The sequence below is a fragment of the Cibotium barometz genome, chromosome 49 (genome assembly GCF_041138505.1).
Source record: "Cibotium barometz isolate CiBa-2024 chromosome 49, ASM4113850v1, whole genome shotgun sequence".
Lineage (NCBI taxonomy): Eukaryota > Viridiplantae > Streptophyta > Polypodiopsida > Cyatheales > Cibotiaceae > Cibotium > Cibotium barometz.
Genome location: NC_141094.1, coordinates 33966957 through 33986038, shown reverse-complemented (window position 1 = coordinate 33986038; position 19082 = coordinate 33966957). Strand labels below are relative to the sequence as shown.

The following is a 19082-nucleotide window of genomic DNA, read 5'->3' as shown; positions in this document are numbered from 1 at the left end:
TTGGGTTATGAGCTAATAGCCAGCTTCCAAGCCTTATGGAAATAAATATGAATATCTCAATCCATCAGAAATATGTGGAGGTTCAATAACAAAGGATGTCAATCCAATAAACGATAAAACTATAATATTAGATTAGTATACTAACCTTATATAATGTCATTCAAGTGGTAAAGCTAGTAGAGCTTAATGAGCTCAAAACATCTCAAAAAACACCAAATAATAATCAATTAAATTTTTGCAAGGTTTTTTTCAAGTGATGCTAATTGAGTTTAATTAATTTCAACACTCAACCTACTAGTTTAAAGCACTTATCCCGATGTCACCGTAGCACGTGCAATCAGAATGCTGTACCACATATACCGCAAGGCAAACACACTCTGAGAACCAAAGTCTAAAGCACAAACACTTGCACACATACACACCCACCCACACGTACGACGCCTGCACATAGCATGTGCTCCAAAACAGTCCCTTGTCAACATTGACATTTTCTTTGCCAATGCTTTCACAAATCCCATTGTTCAGCTGTACCGTGCTCCTTCAATTGAGTACATCTTCTATTCTGACCATAAACATAAGAGCAAGTGCCATTTTTGTTCACCTGAGTGAAGATTAATCTTTGATTACTTTGTTGACAAGAGATTTGTGTATGTGAGGAATGACCCCGCCACCGGCAATGGTGCCCTTGATCAAGGTATCAAGCTCCTCATCACCTCGGATTGCAAGTTGGAGGTGACGTGGGGTGATCCTCTTGACTTTCAAATCCTTGCTTGCATTTCCAGCCAATTCCAACACCTCTGCTGTTAAATACTCCAAGATTGCAGCTGTATACACAGCAGCAGTTGCTCCCACCCTTCCATTTGCCGTGACTCGAGACTTGAGAAGGCGGTGCAGACGGCCAACAGGAAACTACACAATCAAGCTCATATTACATACACAAGCTTTTGCATACATAAACCTAATACATGTACATTGGTATATACATAAGAGTTTGATATACATCAATTTGTGAATACATAGACTTGATAGAACTCAATTTGCACATACATACACCTAAGACACATTGATTTGCATCCATAACCTTAATACACATCAATTTGTTCATACATGCACTTGATACACATCGATTTGTTTATAAATAGACCAATGCACATAGATTAATGCATACGCACATGTCATACGCATCGATTAGTACATACATAGACCAACCAATACACATTGGTTAGTACATACATGGATCTCAAACACATTGAATATTACATACCTATACCGATAAACATAGATTAGCATATACATGGATGTCATGGACATCCAATAGTGCATACATAGACACACATAGATTAGTACATAAATGGATGCCATACACATCGAATAGTGCATAAATAGACTCAATACAGCACATCAAGGCATACATGCACATAAATTTGCACATGCATGGACTTGATTCATATCAATACGTCATACAATACACACACACACACACATATATATATGTATATACACGTATATACATATATACATGTATATATGTATATACACGTATATTTATGTATACATACATATACATATATATACACGTATATATGTGTATATATACATGTATATATGTGTATACATATACATGTATGTAGGTAATATAACATATATACATGTATATGTATATATGTATACATGTATATATGTATGTATACATACATATATATCTGTATGTATATATATGTATATATATACATACATACACACACACACACACACACACACACACATATATACATGAATGTATGTATGTATGTATGTATGTATGCGTGTCGCGCGTGTGTGCACCCACACACACACATACATATATATATATATAACTATGTATGTATGTATGTATATATATATGTATGTATGTATATATATATGTATATATATATATATATATAACTATGTATGTATATATATATATATATATATATATATATATATATATATATATATATATATATATATATATATATATATATATATACACATACATATATATAACTATGTATGTATGTATGTATGTATGTATGTATATATATATATATATATATATATATATACATACATAGTTATATATATATACATACATATATACATACATATATATAACTATGTATGTATGTATGTATGTATGTATATATATATATATATATATATAACTAGTTAAGATAGACCAGCTCAGATTTTAAAAGCTGCCTGTATGTGTGCTGAGAGGAGTAATTCTGTATAAATTATGGTAAAAAGAACAAACAGACGAAGAAAGAGAAAAGGGTAGAAACTTTATACGGTGAAAAAAAGAAAAAAGAAAGGGTGTAACCTGCAGGCCCGCACGCGAGGACCTGGAAACGGGCTTTTTCTTGTCGAAGGATTTATCGTGGGCAGGGTGTTTGCCCATGAGGAGGCCCTTGGCGCCTTTCCCTGCGGTGACCACCATAGCTTTCTCTTTTGGGCCCTTTCCAAATTTGGGCAGAAACAAGGGCGAAGACGCCCAAGTCCTGCAAAACCACACACACACACAGAGAATAGAGAGGAGACGATGAGACCGCCGCCGCTGCGCAGACGAAGAGAAATAAGAGGAAAAGCGGTGAGCGCAAAATTAATAAATATATATTTGATATATTATCAGCATACAAATTTTTAAATATTAGCAACACGGTCCATTCACACCAAACCCTCTGCGAACACCCCCTTTCCCATGCAGTAAGTAAACTTGGCTTGCCCAAGTGCATTTAATGAGTTTCTCTTAGAAAACATGGCCATACTGTCCCACACATAGGATTCAATGCGACTCGTTTAATGAGTTTCTAAACTTGCCCAAGTGCATTTAATGAGTTTCTCTTAGAATCCCGGCCATACTGTCCCACACCTCAACATATGAGTTTCGCCTAGAAAACCCTAGCCATACTGTCCCACACCTCAACGTGTGTTTTGCTTAGAAAACCTGGCCATACTGCCCCACACCTCAACATGGAAATGAGCTCACACACCTTTAATACATGCACTCTTGGCCAAGTTAATTTTGGCTCCTAGGACAATGGCCTAAGCTCATTGAGGACCTCAAGCTAAGATCATTTGAGGATTAGGTCATTGAGGACCCTCAAGGGATTTACATTTTGTACCCTCATTTTAGCAGTAAGAACCACGCCTATCAAGAGCTTACAAGGCCCTGGTTTAAGCCCCAACTTTCACTCTCATAAGTCGCAAAAATAAAAGGCAGGCGCCGTCGCCATTAGCCGGGTGCTGCTTCTTCTAGGCATCCTATTTGGCATCGATGTAGAGTTGTAGGACATTGATGTCCATATGATCTGTTACTTTGGTAAGGGGCTCTTGTTGCAGTTGGCAACCAAGTAGGATCCGAATGGCTTGGTTGAACTCTATGTAATCCAGGGGATCATGCCAATTCAGGGATTAAGTGGGTGATCCACTTCCTCTTAGTCCTGTGCGGGCTGTGAGCAGATTTCTCCTTCCTCCAAAGGGGCATGTTGGGTTCGGGGTTCCTGGAGTGAAGGGGTTGTCAATGTAGAGGGTTGTGTATGGAGGGAGGCATCAAGGAGGAAGGGTGGGCACGTTGTGAGAGGAATTTTGGTGATGCTTACAAGAGGGATCAACGCCCCAGCCAAGAATCCATGGTAAGTGTAAATATGAGAAAAAGTCACTATAGGTAGCCTTTAGATCCTTATGGTCTAGTTTTTGATAATAGATGATTGAGTTGCATGTAGTGAGTGATGAAAATAAGCTGTGGGGGCTGGTGATGTTCATGATGATGATACATGGTTGTATGCATCTAACATCCACATGCAATATGTTCACATGGCAGCATAGATTTGTTTGGGAGTGCAAGTCTAAGACATGATGGCTGTAAATAATCATAGCATATCCATGATGTAGGAATGATGGGAAATAAGTGAATGGATGTATGATGGTGTTAAGAATGGATGTATGATGGTGTTAAGAATGGCTGTAAATAATCATAGCATATCCATGATGTAGGAATGATGGGAAATAAGTGAATGGATGTATGATGGTGTTAAGAATGACTCATGGTTGATCATGTGCATGGGGATGATGCATTGATATGTATATCCCATGTCTAAACATAGATGTGTGTCCACTTGGCAACTATGGGGAGAGCACAGGAAGGGGTATGAGTAAAGAATAGGAGTTTTTTGAGTTGCAAATTGGGGAATGCATGTAACTCTGTAGAAAGGAGAGGGCAGAAAAAACGATGAGGATTGGAAAAATCAGGGGGATTTGAAGGAACAAGGGACCTGCAGAAGCAGCAGGGTTGAGTTGGAAGAGCAGTTGTCTAAGTCGGTGGAAAGAAACCAACTTGAGGTGACTTTGGAACCTTAGAGCGCATGCAGGAAGCAATCTCGATACGAAAGTAGAGAGATTGATATGGGCTATTGCACCTCCCAAGAGGGAACTCCACGCATCCACAGTCGGAAGAAGAAATAGACAACAACTATCATTGGGTACCAATGCTTAGAGCTCACATCCCTTGAGGCTCTCCAAGATCGCTTTTGGAAGCTCCACTCCTCCAATCTCCACCTCCACACTGCCATCGCGGAGTCGCTCACACCACAATGCAAGGCAATCTTCCTCTCACTCTCCCACACGCATGCATAGAAGAGGAACATGCACTAGAGTACACACACACTCTCTCTCTCTCTCTCTCTCAAGACAAAGAAAGAGCTCTCATAGCACAAAGGGGGATTGTGTGTTTCCATTATGAGAAAATTTCTTATATACAACTGGCCCTTATTCATACTTAGGTGCCCAAAACTTACTAACTAAAGCCTTGGCTAGCTAGTATCTCATAATGTATAACCTTTATAGTGCTTTTACATAACACTTTTATTAATGTCCTCAAATGGACGAGCATCTTTGTTAATCCAAAATGGGATTAACATCCCCCCTACCTGATGTAGGTTTTGTCCTCATAACCTTTACCTAGATCGAAAGACCTGGTTCTTTGAAATGCTGAGTGTGATGTCCAAAACCTGTTGTCTACCATGTCTTCGAATGTGACATGCATGTATCCTGGTAGACACCAGAGGCAGTGATAATAAAGCATCATTCCACGTTCATTCGGGCCTCTATTCATGTCGAAGCATAACTACTCTGCCTCATATCCATCATACCTTTCCTTTGGTTTATCAATAAGAACTATGATCAACTTCAAAAATCTGACGACAGTCACTATGTTGGGATCTGGTATTCTGCGACATGCTCGTATCCATGTCATCATCTAATTTCTTTGACTGGTAATATCCTGAAATGTTGATGGTGAGAATTGAGGGAAGTTATAGCAAACATGGGAATCTCGTTGCTTTGTGAGCCTCCTTTTAATTGGCATATATAGAGGGTCTACTCTTTGTTTTGCGGGGAGCACTGGTACTGAAAGCTGTACTATGGCACTGTGAGATACTCCTTTCACCAATCTGGCTGTATTCCAAAGTCCACTAGGCGGGGGTTGGTATCATCTATAACTATTGTCGTGTATCCACCCCGTGTATGTACTAGATGCTGCTTGTGCCACCTGCCAAAATAATAATTGATCATAAATGTGACGATGCGAATTTCCAGCAGGTCGGCCAAGTGTGGGTTTGCCAGTTTGGTGTGCCTTGCCACATTTTCCCACCAAGTGCCTTCACCTCCTCCCATTGGAGCAGCTCCGCTAAGTCGGGCATTGGGGCTCATATAGGATATGGCACATACGGTTACCGCATGGATTCCATGGTTGAGGAGGCCTCTGGTTGAGGAGGCCTCTGGGGCAAGATTCTTCTTGTTGGCTCAAACGGTGTAATCTGCATCAGCACTTTGAACATCAATTTGGGTTTTAGGAGGGGATTTCCTGCTCGGATGAGGCCCTCGTATTCTGCAGCAGTTGATAAGGACTCAATGACATTTTCCTTAGTAAAATCTTGTAAATCATCACAAGGAGGTAGATTGCGTACCTCCTCATCGAGTTGTCGTGGTGGTGGTGGAGATAGAGTAGTTGCCAGTAACTCCTCGGGGTTGAGAGGGTTATTGGGGAATTCAACAAGGGTAAAAGAGTAACAAGAGAATACAAGGGTAAAAGAGTAACAAGAGAATACAAGGGTAAAAGAGTAACAAGAGAATATACAATATGCCTTAGTTTGGTTAGTAGGAGAGACACTAGAAAAGGGATTTAGGAGTTTACTCAAAAGAGAAGAAGTACCACGGGGTAAGTTATGAATGTTGAGGATCATGGGGTATCTTCCTGACCTTCCACAGTCTTCATAAATTCATGAAGGTTGGGGATTTATTCTGGGGATATAGTGGGATATGCAATATGTTCATGATCAAAATGATAATTAACAGCAGTAAGCATGGCCTCCGAATGTTTATGTATCTTTTTATAGAGTTTTATGATACCCAGGGGATGATACAAGGTTGATTCAGAAAGATTTAGATATTGATGTGTGTCATAAACTTCAACCCACACATGGCTAATAATCCATTGGTAGCTTTTATAGCAACAACCTCGTAGTTGGTTGGTGTGGATGGCATGTCATCCTAGCATGAACAGGTTGGTGTGGATGGCGTGTCATCTAGCATAAACATGTTGAGTTTGTCGATACTGTCATCCACAATGATAGATTGTTGTAACACCCAACACCAACTACGTAGGTTGAGCACTATGGGGTGTAACTTAAAAAAGAATATGTCAGCTGGGTTAGTAAGAATGATATCACCTCTTAATATCCCCATTACCAGTGTTGGGTCTACGTCCCTTTCTGTATTTTGATGTATGAGGGTGAGATTCCCTAAACTGAGGTCTTCTATTAGATTTATTTCATATTGAAGAAGAGAGAGGGTTAGTGTAGATAAAAAAAAGTTGGAGTTTAAGGAGGGGCCCGAGGAGTCACCGGCAATGTAAGATTCCTCCCTCCAGCTTTTGAGGTGTGCAGGTGTAAGAACCTCCCCTTCTGATATTATAATTATTCCCCTCTCTAAAATAAAAGAAGATCCTGTTTTACCCTATTTTGGCCTAGAGAGAGAAAATGTCTAGAGAGAGGTAATTCAAAAATTGAGATATTTTTGGATATAAAAATCCTCCTAGTGTCTAAAATGGTTTCCCTTGAAACAGAAATTCAAAAAGAACTTTCCAATGTGCAATTGGAATTAATTGAAAATAGTCTAAAAAGGACCTTAGCCTAAGGGTCCAGATTTTTTAAAAATTTTAAATTATGCTCCAATTAATCAGTTAAAAAAGAAGAGATATTTAGAGGAAATGATGCATTTTTGACACCGCAGTGTGGGGATTTCCCCTCATGAAGGAGGCGCCTATTTCACATGTGTGGAGGAGTTTTAAACGCATAAATAATGAGATATTTCATCTCTCCTTTCTCCTGTTTCAACTAGATCCAAAAAGTAAGCTAAACCGACCTAAAAATGGTCAAAAATTAACCAAACTGATCTGGAAAATTCTAGAATCAGTTTGCTTGGTTAGAGGCTCATTTTTTCCTATAAATAGAAGCCTCCCTCTTTGTAAAAGGTTAATAGTGTTTATGCACTGTTACTCTACTCCTCCCTAGAGCCAAAAACATTGAATTCACTTGATAATTCAATTGTTTTTGACTAAATCCTCTACAAAGAATTGGTGGCCACTCTTGATCCAAACAAGAGTAGAACCCTCAATCCCTCAAGCCAAAGGAAAGCTCACAAAACTCTATGTAAGTTAATAATTCTACTTTTTTTTAATTCTAATCTATGGTTTTCTGATTTCTTGCTTTTTTAATGTGAATATGGATGTTATGCCTTGATGAAAAGGCCACCCCCCTTCTCTTCATTAAGAGTTCAGCCTTTCTTTATCCTAAAATGAGTAACAAATAAGTTAATTAAACTTTTCTTATTGTTTACTCTTTAGAAAGTGAAAATTGAGTAGATTAGAGTACTTTACTTCAAATTGGGATTAATTTTTAAATTGATGTTAGAATGTAAAAATTGAGAAATGGTCAGCCATACAAAGGAGGTTATGGCAAAATTTTCTTAAATTTTATAGAACTAAAGTTTATCTCATTAGGTTATTCTAAAAGAGTAATCCCCTCCGTTTGTGCATTCTAAAAGATTTATTTTTATATCAAAAGTTTTATTCTCATTAAAATTGAATTTATGCATAGAAAGATGCATAAAAGATTTATTTTTATTTCAAAAGGGTTATTCTCATTAAATTTGAATTTACGCATAGAAAGATGCATAAAAGATTTATTTTTATATCAAAAGTTTTATTCTCATTAAATTTGAATTTATGCATAGAAGGATGCATAAAAGATTTATTTTTATTTCAAAAGGGTTATTCTCATGAAAATTGAATTTATGCATAGAAAGATGCATAAAAGATTTATTTTTATTTCAAAAGTGTTATTCTCATTAAAATTGACTTTATGCATAGAAGGATGCAGAAAAGATTTATTTTTATTCCAAAAGGGTTATTCTCATTAAAATTAAATTTTATGCATAGAAGGATGCATAAAAGATTTATTTTTATTTCAAAAGGGTTATTCTCATTAAAATTGAATTTATGCATAGAAGGATGCATAAAGGATTTATTTTTATTTCAAAAGTGTTATTCTCATTAAAATTGAATTTATGCATAAAGATTTATTTTTATTTCAAAAGTGTTATTCTCATTAAAATTGAATTTATGCATAGAAGGATGCATAAAGGATTTATTTTTATTTCAAAAGTATTATTCTCATTAAAATTGAATTTATGCATAGAAGGATGCATAAAGGATTTATTTTTATTTCAAAAGTGTTATTCTCATTAAATTTGAATTTTTGCATATAGAAGGATGCATAAAAGCTTTATTTTTATTTCAAAAGTGTTATTTTCCTTCAATTTGAATTATGCATAAATAGATGCGTAAAGAATCTTTAGATCAAAAATTAGAATTCCCTTAAATTCTATGAATAGAAGTGATGAGAATGTGAGGTGAATAAATGTGATGAGATAAGATGTGCAGATAGATGATTGGATGGATGCGTGTGATGTGAATAGAGGTGATGAGATGTGAGGTGAATAGATGTGATGAGATAAGATGTGAATCAGATAGATGATGATTGGATGGATGGATGTGATGTGAATAGAAGTGATGAGAATATGAGGTGAATAGATGTGATGAGATAAGATGTGAATCAGATAGATGATGATTGGATGGATGGATGTGATGTGAATAGAAGTGATGAGAATATGAGGTGAATAGATGTGATGAGATAAGATGTGAATCAGATCAATGTGAATGAATGGATGGATTGATATGATGTGAATAGAAGTGATGAGAATATGAGGTGAATAGATATGATGAGATAAGATGTGAATCAAATAGATGTGAATGAATGGATGGATGGATGTGATGTGAATAGAAGTGATGAGAATATGAGGTGAATAGATGTGATGAGATAAGATGTGAATCAGATAGATGATGATTGGATGGATGGATGTGATGTGAATAGAGTTGATGAGAATGAGAGGTGAATAGATGTGATGAGAATGAGAGGTGAATAGATGTGATGAGATGTGATGTGAATCAGATAGATGATGAATGGATGGATGGATGTGGTGTGAATAGAGGTGATGAGAATGTGAGGTGAATAGATGATGAATGGATGGATGGATGTGGTGTGAATAGAGGTGATGAGAATGTGAGGTGAATAGATGTGATGAGATAAGATTTGATTCAGATAGATGGGAATGAATGAATGGATGGATGTGATGTAAATAGAGGTGATGAGATGTGAGGTGAATAGATGTGATGAGATGTGATGTGAATCGGGATGTAAATGAATGATATGGGATATGAGTGGATGATATGTGATGAAAATGGATGTAAATGTATAAGTGAAGAATGGATGTGAATGTATATGTGGAAGAATTGATGTGAATGATTATATGAAAGAATGAATATAGATGTGTATGTGAAAGAATGTGATGTGATGGAAAGAGATGTGATGTGTCATAAATATATATGAATGTGAATGTGATGAATATAAATGAATGTGAATGTGATGAATATGAATGAATATGAATGAATATGAATGAATGTGAATATGATGGATTTGAATGAATGTGAATTTGATGGATATGAATGAATATGATGTGAATCGGGATAGTTATGAATGAATGAGATGTGAGGTAAAATGAATGAGATATGATGTGAGTGAATGTGATGTGGTCTGAATGGATGAGATGTGAATGAATGTGATGTGGTCTGAATGGATGAGATGTGAATGAATGTGATGTGATGAGATGTGGACATGGGTAGGTGCAAGTGGATGAGATCTAATGAGGATAAATTGAGGAAAGATGTGATGAGATGAAAATGATATGATTGGATGAGAATAGGAATACTTATGAAATGGTTGTGGAATTAAATAATGTGGGTTGATGTGGAGCAATGTGGAAAGAGGAGAGTTCGTTATAGAAACTGTATTTTTAAACTGTTTTTAAATGACTATTTTATGTCAAGAATGCTGGAGAAGCATTTTGATCGTCTTGTGAATGAGGTCGTGGAGACCTAATCTGATAAAGTTGCAACAGCTGATGGTGGAGAGTCAATGGAGGACGTCTCGCGTAGCAAGGTCTCGGCCGAGGTCTTGACCAGCCTCGGTTTGATTAAAATGGTGAGCTTTCGATACGATGGATGAGGGACCAAGGAAGCAGCCTATGAGTGAAGCGCTAGGTCACCTGCGGCGAAAGGATCTTAGAGGGTGCTGACCATACGGTGCTCGGGCTCTGGGTTGCTGTGCTGACGATACCCACGCGTGCATCGGGGAAGATATTGGAACAAGGAGTAAGAGTTGTTTTCTGAATTCGGGCATGGATCTGGTTGATTGACTTTGCTGGTCCTCAACGGATGAGTCCTTGGCTCTTTTATATTGATCCGTTGGTTGATCTTGCTGATCTTCAACAAAGATTCCATTTTTGATATGTGAACTCTCGTCTTTCCACATTGCTCCACATCAACCCACATTATTTAATTCCACAACCATTTCATAAGTATTCCTATTCTCATCCAATCATATCATTTTCATCTCATCACATCTTTCCTCAATTTATCCTCATCAGATCTCATCCACTTGCACCTACCCATGTCCACATCTCATCACATCACATTCATTCACATCTCATCCATTCAGACCACCATGTCCACATCTCATCACATCACATTCATTCACATCTCATCCATTCAGACCACATCACATTCACATCACATCACATTCATTCACATCTCATCCATTCAAACCACATCACATTTACTCACATCACATCTCATCCATTTAGACCACATCACATTCATTCACATCTCATCCATTCAGACCACATCACATTCACTTACATCACATCTCATTCACTTACATCACATTCACTTACATCACATCTCATTCACTTACATCACATTCACTTACATTACATCTCATTCATTTTACCTCACATCTCATTCATTCATAACTATCCCGATTCACTTACATCACATCTTCATTCATAACTATCCCGATTCACATCATATTCATTCATATCCATCATATTCACATTCATTCAAATCCATCACATTCACATTCATTCATATTCATCACATTCACATTCATATATATTTATGACACGTCACATCTCTTTCCATCACATCACATTCTTTCACATACACATCTATATCCATTCTTTCACATACTCATTCACATCAATTCTTCCACGTATACATTCACATCCATTCTTCACTTATACGTTTACATCCATTTTCATCACATATCATCCACTCATATCCCATATCATTCATTTACATCCCGATTCACATCACATCTCATCACATCTATTCATTTACATCCATTTTCATCTCACATATCATCCACTCATATCCCATATCATTCATTTACATCCTGATTCACATCACATCTCATCACATCTATTCATTTACATCCATTTATCACATATCATCCACTCATATCCCATATCATTCATTTACATCCCGATTCACATCACATCTCATCACATCTATTCACCTCTATTCACATCACTAGTTCATTAAATTGGTCCTCCCTTTAAGGTCATTGCTAGAGTGCTAGCCTTTGCTCCAGTTTCTGCATCCTGGTATCTTTTTTGTTGAGGATCGTGGATATGGTTGCCTCGCATACTTCCCTAGCAAGGATTCTAGTTCTATATATCTTCTTTCAGCTTTCTCGTGGGCTATGATAGAGGTGGTGGCATGAGCATGAGCCTCCTTGACTTGCTTTAGACGCTCCTACGCCAAGGTTTGGTTGGTGGTGGTGAGTTGTTAGTTGACTTGTTCGAGTACTTGCTGGTGGCTGACAAACATCCAATCCATTTCTTGTTTCTTGGCACTGATAACCTCATTGAGGTTTCTCAGCTTCTCTATTGGTGGGTTGATCAACATCTGATCCATTTCTTGTGTCTTGGCACACTGATAACCTCATTGAGGTTTCTTAGCTTCTTTGTGTGTGCCTTGTTTGGTTGTTGTCTTTCTGCCTCGAGGTTAACCACTTTATGTTCCAAGGCAATAAGTGCTTCCTTAAGCTTGTTGATTTGCTGTGTATATCCTTGTTGTTGTCTTTCTGCCTGGAGGTTAACCACTTTATGTTCCAAGGCAATAAGTGCTTCCTTGAGCTTGTTGATTTGCTGTGTATATCCTTGTTCTTTAGCTTGGAATATGGCATGTGCATCCCTTAGCTGTTGTGTGTGTTGTACCTCCTTCTCTTTTGTGTGCGCAACCTCCTTCTGCAGTTGTTCCTTTGCTTGATCAACTTGCACTTTGAGCTCTTCATTTTCCTTGGTTGTTCTGACTATGGTCTTGCTTAATAGCCAATTGTGCTCTTCAATGGTTCCTATTCTTCGGTTGCCTTTAAGCTTTTAATGATGACTTCTTTGTGTGTGGCATGAGCTGCAACTAATTGATCTTTGAGATCTTATATCTTGTTACTTGTGTCTTGGATCTACTTCCATAACTCTACGTTTCTGTCATGTAGCATATGAGTGCTCAGCAAATGACAGCACCATACCCTTTGTTCATGTGACCATATATTTGAACTTGTTGGCGGAGTCGTCTAAGTCATGAAATTGGTGTTGTAGCATATCCAATCCTTCCATGCTCTCTTCGAGGAAAGTACCTGCATCTACGGGAATCTCCATATAGTCAAAGAAGGATCTTGTGCCTTGGATGTTTTTGGAGTCCAGTCTCCTTCTCTTACTTTGATTGAGACCTTCGATCCTTTTGTGATTTTTTGCCTCTATTTCTTGTTCTTCCCGAGCAGCTTTTGGATGTTGTGATGAGGCTTCTTTGTCCTCCTATGTTACAATCCCTTTGTGGCAATTGTTGTTCTCCATGTTCTTGGGGCACACTTGTTTCACTTGAGGTTGACATATCTGAGAGTACTGGATCATGTAAAGAGGAAAGGTTTTTGAAAACCAAGGTGGCGGGGCTGGAAGGTGGTGTTGGGAGTACTGACTCTAGAACCATGGATTTCGAGGAAATTTTGTCTCTCTGAAGCTTATGCTTTTAATTTCCAATTGGGGGTAAGGGTTGTTTGTGGTTACCTTTAATGGTGTTTGGTGTTCTTCTAGCATTGTCTGATATGAAGCAATGTCCTTGGCCACCTCCTCTTCTAGGTGCTTGGTATCTACTTCCACTTGTTTGAGGCTGCCTCTTATCTTTCCGGGTTTCCATGGCTTATTTTGTTATTTCTTTTGGGATCTCTTTTATGTCTTTAAGGACAGCTTATCCTTACTGCAAATTTGTTGTGAGGTGTGCTGGATCCGCCATGACCTCTTGATGTGTCTGGGCTTGTAATGCTTCCTATTCTTGAGTTCCTTGGGGTGGTGGAATGTTGCTTGCATGGCTAAGTATTTTGGTGAGAAGGTAAGGGTTGCACACCTTTGACTGATACCTTTGACTGATGGGACTTGAGGTAGTTTTCCATCTCCTTATGGTGGACAAACCATGCCTAATCCTCTATTTTCTCCTCATGGACCTTGGCAATTTTGTGAAGAGGTACTCTTTTGTACCTATCACACCGGCTTTATTGCAGGATTATTGACATGGCTCGGCAGGCTCATTCATCTGCTTCTTCCTTGATGTTTTGATATTCAACCCCATTTGAATTATATAAAATCTTCTTTAGCATGCATTCCATTGGCATTTGATCTACGGGATGAAAGTGTGACTGGGGGGGGGGAATTGCAGTGCCTCTCATATTATTCCCTTGGTGATGAGTACCTATTCTGTAGATCCATTTAGCTTTGTTATTGTTCCGCCTTTTTGTATTCTTGTCGTATGATTTGAGGAATTTGACATAGAGTGATTGGTTGAACGTGCGGGGTAGTTCCTCTACCATCTTGCACAACCCTACCTTTTCCAACTTATACTGCACATCTGTGTCCTTGAGAATCTGGATTGAGAATCTGGAGGAACTTGAGGCTATGGTATTGGAAGAGGATCTTTCCCTGATCCATTTGGAAGTTTGCCTGGAGCATTGTCCCCTTTAAATTCTGTGCATAAGGTCTAAGATATGTCAGCTTGGTGCCTCATGGTGCTCGCTTAGTTTTCACGACCGAAGATCCTGTAGCACTGGCTTGAGTCACAGCGGCGGCCGGGTTCCCTTTAAACTCGGGATCGGAGTTTTTTGAGTATGCCATCTATAACATTATCATGAGAGCATCAGTCACATTGTTGTCTGGTAGGAGCTCATGTGTGAGTGATACATTAATCGGTGAAGTATGATGGGAAGAGTGTTAGTAAGGTGAGCAATAACAATAATGGAGTGATGTGGTGAATTAGCAGTGTAACTACGCAAATTAGTTTGTTTCGTGAAACAATAGGTTGTAGTTGATGACATGAAATTGAAAATTGCACTTCATGTTCGTGAAAGTGAGTGGGCATGGAATGGTTAATTCATGAAATGTTAATTCGTGAGAGGTTAACTCATGAAATGTTAATTCGTCATGAGAGGTTAACTCATGAAAGGTTAACCCGTGAAATGTTAATTTGTAAGAGGTTAAACTGTGAAAGGTTAACCCATGAAATGTTAATTTATGAGAGGTTAACCCGTCAAAAGGTTAAATTGTGAAATGTTAAGGCATGAGAGGTTAACTCGTGAAATAGTAGTTTCGTGAACTATAACAGGGTATATTTCAATATTTCACAACAACTGAAAGTTTGTGATGTGTGTTAGTTATTTGCACTATTGAGTGAGCAATTTATCATTAGTAGGTGGATGCAAGACATCGGTTTATTTTGTGTGAAAGTGTAGATGGGATTTTTTCACCACCATGAAATAGCAGAATGCTATTTCATGTGTTGCAATCCCGCATCCTTTGTGGAGTGTGAGGGGAAGAAACGAAGCAAATGGGAAGATAAAAGTATAAAAAGGGAAAGAAACTAAAGTAAATGCAATCATCATGTTCTTTTAGAAACAAGCATTTCAAGAAAAAACTCATGATAACCGATGATTGAAGCAATCACAAAGCATAGAGCTCCTACCTGAGAAACAATTGTGGCAAAATGTTGTGAAGACGGAGTGCAGAGATGAGGACCATAAATGAGCAGTGATGAGCGAAATGATGTGAAGACGGAGTGTAGACGATGACCGCAAATGAGCAGTGGGGGCGGAGAAGAAAACCTTTGAAAAATGATGAAGAAAATGCATGAAAGAGGAAAGACGTGGTATTTATGTTCTAGCCCCATTGGCACCGGTGGCCATCTTTATTGGGCATGACACGTGTCGCGGCTTTTTGACTGTTTCACGGCATGAACTGTCATGAGGTGGTTGACGACGTGAGATAGCCCGAAGTGTTTCATGGCTTGAAACAGCCCAAAAATAGTTCACGACTTGAAACAGCCCAAAGTGGTTCACGATGTGAAACAAACGTGTTCCCTTATGCATGCAAATGTTGATACCTTATGGAGTCCTATATGCCAAGGCTACATGATATGCATTTTCAGGAGTAGAATTGTGAAACTTATGAACATGTTTCACGGTGTGAAATGTATACCCCTTTACCTTATACCCATTTGGATTTATTACTTGGAGCTAGGTACTCTTTGTCACCCTCCTTCCTTTTATTGCCACACGGGAACCAAGTTTGTACTTGGGAGCTTGTGGGGTATGTGTTGTTGTAGCCGATGTAGATTTGAGTGAGAACTTTTGATTTTTCCTTCCATCCAGTGTGGAGGAGTACATCTACCAAAGCTTGGTGAACCTATTTTGTTTCATGTGTATATGGGTGCACATTTGCATTACCTTGGTCCACAACTTCGCTCAACTTGATCTCTTTGGTGGGTGACATTGGAGGTGTCTCACTCCTTTGTTTACTTGGTTAATCAGTTTTCTTCTTCCATACCAATTTTGGTGCTGCCTTGACACTTGATCTACATGGGCCTTGATTTTGCCTGTGCCTCTGGCTCTCCTCTGTTCCTTTGGAGGTCAATGCCGCATTGGATCTTGTGTTGGTTTTGGGTACCCATACTTCTACATTTCCTTGATAGTAGCCCCTATGTTGTTAGTAAGTCTTTTCTTACCCACCTCATTTGAATGCCAATTGGTGTTCCGGTGTGCTTGGGTTACGGCTTTCTCTCCCTAGTTTGATCCCCCTTGGCTCTTGCATTTAGCTTTGTGCCGTTGCCCTGCATTCGCTGCCTTTTCTGTGGTCCTCTTGAATGGTAATGTTGTGTCGAGGTGGAGGCCTGATCTATTGATTCTTCTATTTCTCATGGCATTGGTGGCTCCATGTCACATGTAACTGCCTGCTTTCCCTTTTTCAAGGGACTCCATAATGGGATGGTGATGGTGGAGGCATGATCTGTTGATTCTTCTATTTTGCTTGGCATTGGCGGGCTCCATGTCACATGCTTGCTTTCCCTTATTCAAGGGACTCCAAATGGGATGGTGATGGTGTCATTGCCATCATTGAGCTCGTCTTTCCTATTGGATGTGATAGTTGTTGTTGGCGCAAATCTAGGTCGTCCAAGAATCATCTCCTCTTCTATGGTTCCTGCAGGCATAACAAATACCTTTCCAACCAAGGAATTTTCTCTGATGAAGATATTAACATTAAAAAATCCCATTGTTTGCATAATTGATAAATGCACACTGCAAACCTGTGCACTAGTTGCTCCTAGGCGGGGTTTGTTTAGAGCTACCCATGTTTCATAGGAAATCAAGTTATGACTTCATCTTGTATCAAATCAATGCAATGCTCTTTGTGTGATTACCTTTTGTAGAGACATTTACACTGAGGTGTGCTGGCTCAATATCCAAGTCATCCTCTTCAAGCAAGGTTTACATGTAGCATTCTCCCTTGGAATCTCTGTTTTGCCTTGGCTTTCTCTCAAGCTTGTCTGATTTTTTCCTTGACTAGCTCTTTCTTTTGTTTTAGAATATGTTCTTGTTAAGCATTTCTTGGGTCAAGGGTCCATAATATTTTTTGAGCTTACTTCCACTGACATATCCCTCCATTTCTACCCCATCAATGGTTTCAATTCGGACTGACCCTTGAGGGGTGATTTTGGACACTCTAAAAGGTCTGAACCCTTTGTCTTTGTGCTTCCAACACCATACATGAGGACAAGGTCCCTCATTTCCAGTTCTTTGTGTTTTTGGTTATATTCAAACCAATGTTTTCTCCATAGTTTTTTGACCATAATCCCATGCAAAGCAATTATCCTGGTTTGTAAGCCTTTCTTGTACCGCAATACATAGGCTCGGAACTAAGAATTCCATAGGCATTACCACATCAATGCCATAAGCTAGACGAAAGGGAGTGTATCCCGTCGCCACCTTATACGATGTACAATAGGCCCATAGTGCTACAGTGAGCTTATGTTCCCAATCTGTTCCGACTGGCTTCTAAGGTCTTGGTCAAGATAGCACATAAAATCTTGTTAGTACTCTTAGCTTGGCCATTTTCTTGTGGATAATAAGGTGATGATTTTCAATGGATTACAAGAAATCCTGTGAGTAAATGTTCAATCACCTCATTGATGAATGTGAACCCCAGTCAAATTGACTAATTCTAGTGGGCAGCCAAATCTGGAAATGATCTGTTTCATACAAGAACTTGGCTATAGTTTGAGCATCAACTTTTTTAGAGGCTCTTGCCTCTACCCACTTGGTGAAATAATCCATGGCCATGATCACATAATGAGCTTGGGACGGATGCGCTACTGGACTAATGGGTCCAACAAAATCAAAACCCCATTTTTCAAAAGGTTATCTCACAATTATAGGGGTAAGTGGCATTCCATCCTTCTATCGTGGAATAGAAAATCGTTGACATTTCTCGTATCTTTTCACAAATTCTATGGCGTCCTTTGCAAGCAGTAACTTCTCCAGTAAAATGTTCCGGATATTCTTGAGTGTGCTTCTTCTAATATTGTCCATGAACTCATCTTCTCCCACATATCTCATGGGAGGATATCGTGTTTGTCCATCTTGTATAGTTCTCCCACAATCAATTGATATAAGCCGAAGCATCTTATCTTGTATAGTTCTCCCACAATCAATTGATATGGTGCGGCCAGCTTAATTGGGAGGATATCGTGTTTGTCCATCTTGTATAGTTCTCCCACAATCAATTGATATAAGCCGAAGCATCTTATCTTGTATAGTTCTCCCACAATCAATTGATATGGTGCGGCCAGCTTAATAAGCCAAAGTATCTTATCTTTGTTCAAGGGCCGATCTTGTGGAAACCCATGACCTAGGTACTGTGATGTTTCCTCGCTCCAAGCACCATATCAATTTTGAATAGACATGTATCTGGGAGGTGTAGTCCTTGAAGGCCATGCACATCAATCGTTGTTGTTGGAAAGTTGCTGGGGCATTAGTGAGGCCAACAGGCATAACCTTATAAGCATAGGTCCCCCACATCATGTTGAAGGTTGTCTTATGTTGGTCTTTTGGTGCAATGGACACCTAATTATAGCCTGAAAACCTATCTAAGAAGCTTTAGGCTTCCTCAACTGCTACGTGTTCTAATACATGCTCCGTATATGTTAATGGGTAGTAGTCTTTCCTGGT

General features: G+C 38.7%; 1 protein-coding gene across 1 annotated transcript; it reads right to left on the bottom strand.

Annotated features, from left to right (window-relative positions):
- Positions 1 to 208: 208 nt before the first annotated feature.
- On the bottom strand, positions 209 to 2614 carry LOC147610514 (putative histone H2A variant 3). The gene is made up of 2 exons (XM_086786447.1): positions 2345 to 2614; positions 209 to 909 (listed from the first exon to the last, which is right to left on the bottom strand). The coding sequence occupies exons 1-2, from the start codon at positions 2459 to 2461 to the stop codon at positions 613 to 615; spliced, it is 414 nt and encodes a 137-aa protein (XP_086642573.1). The 5' UTR covers positions 2462 to 2614; the 3' UTR covers positions 209 to 612.
- Between the last annotated feature and the right edge of the window lie 16468 nt (positions 2615 to 19082).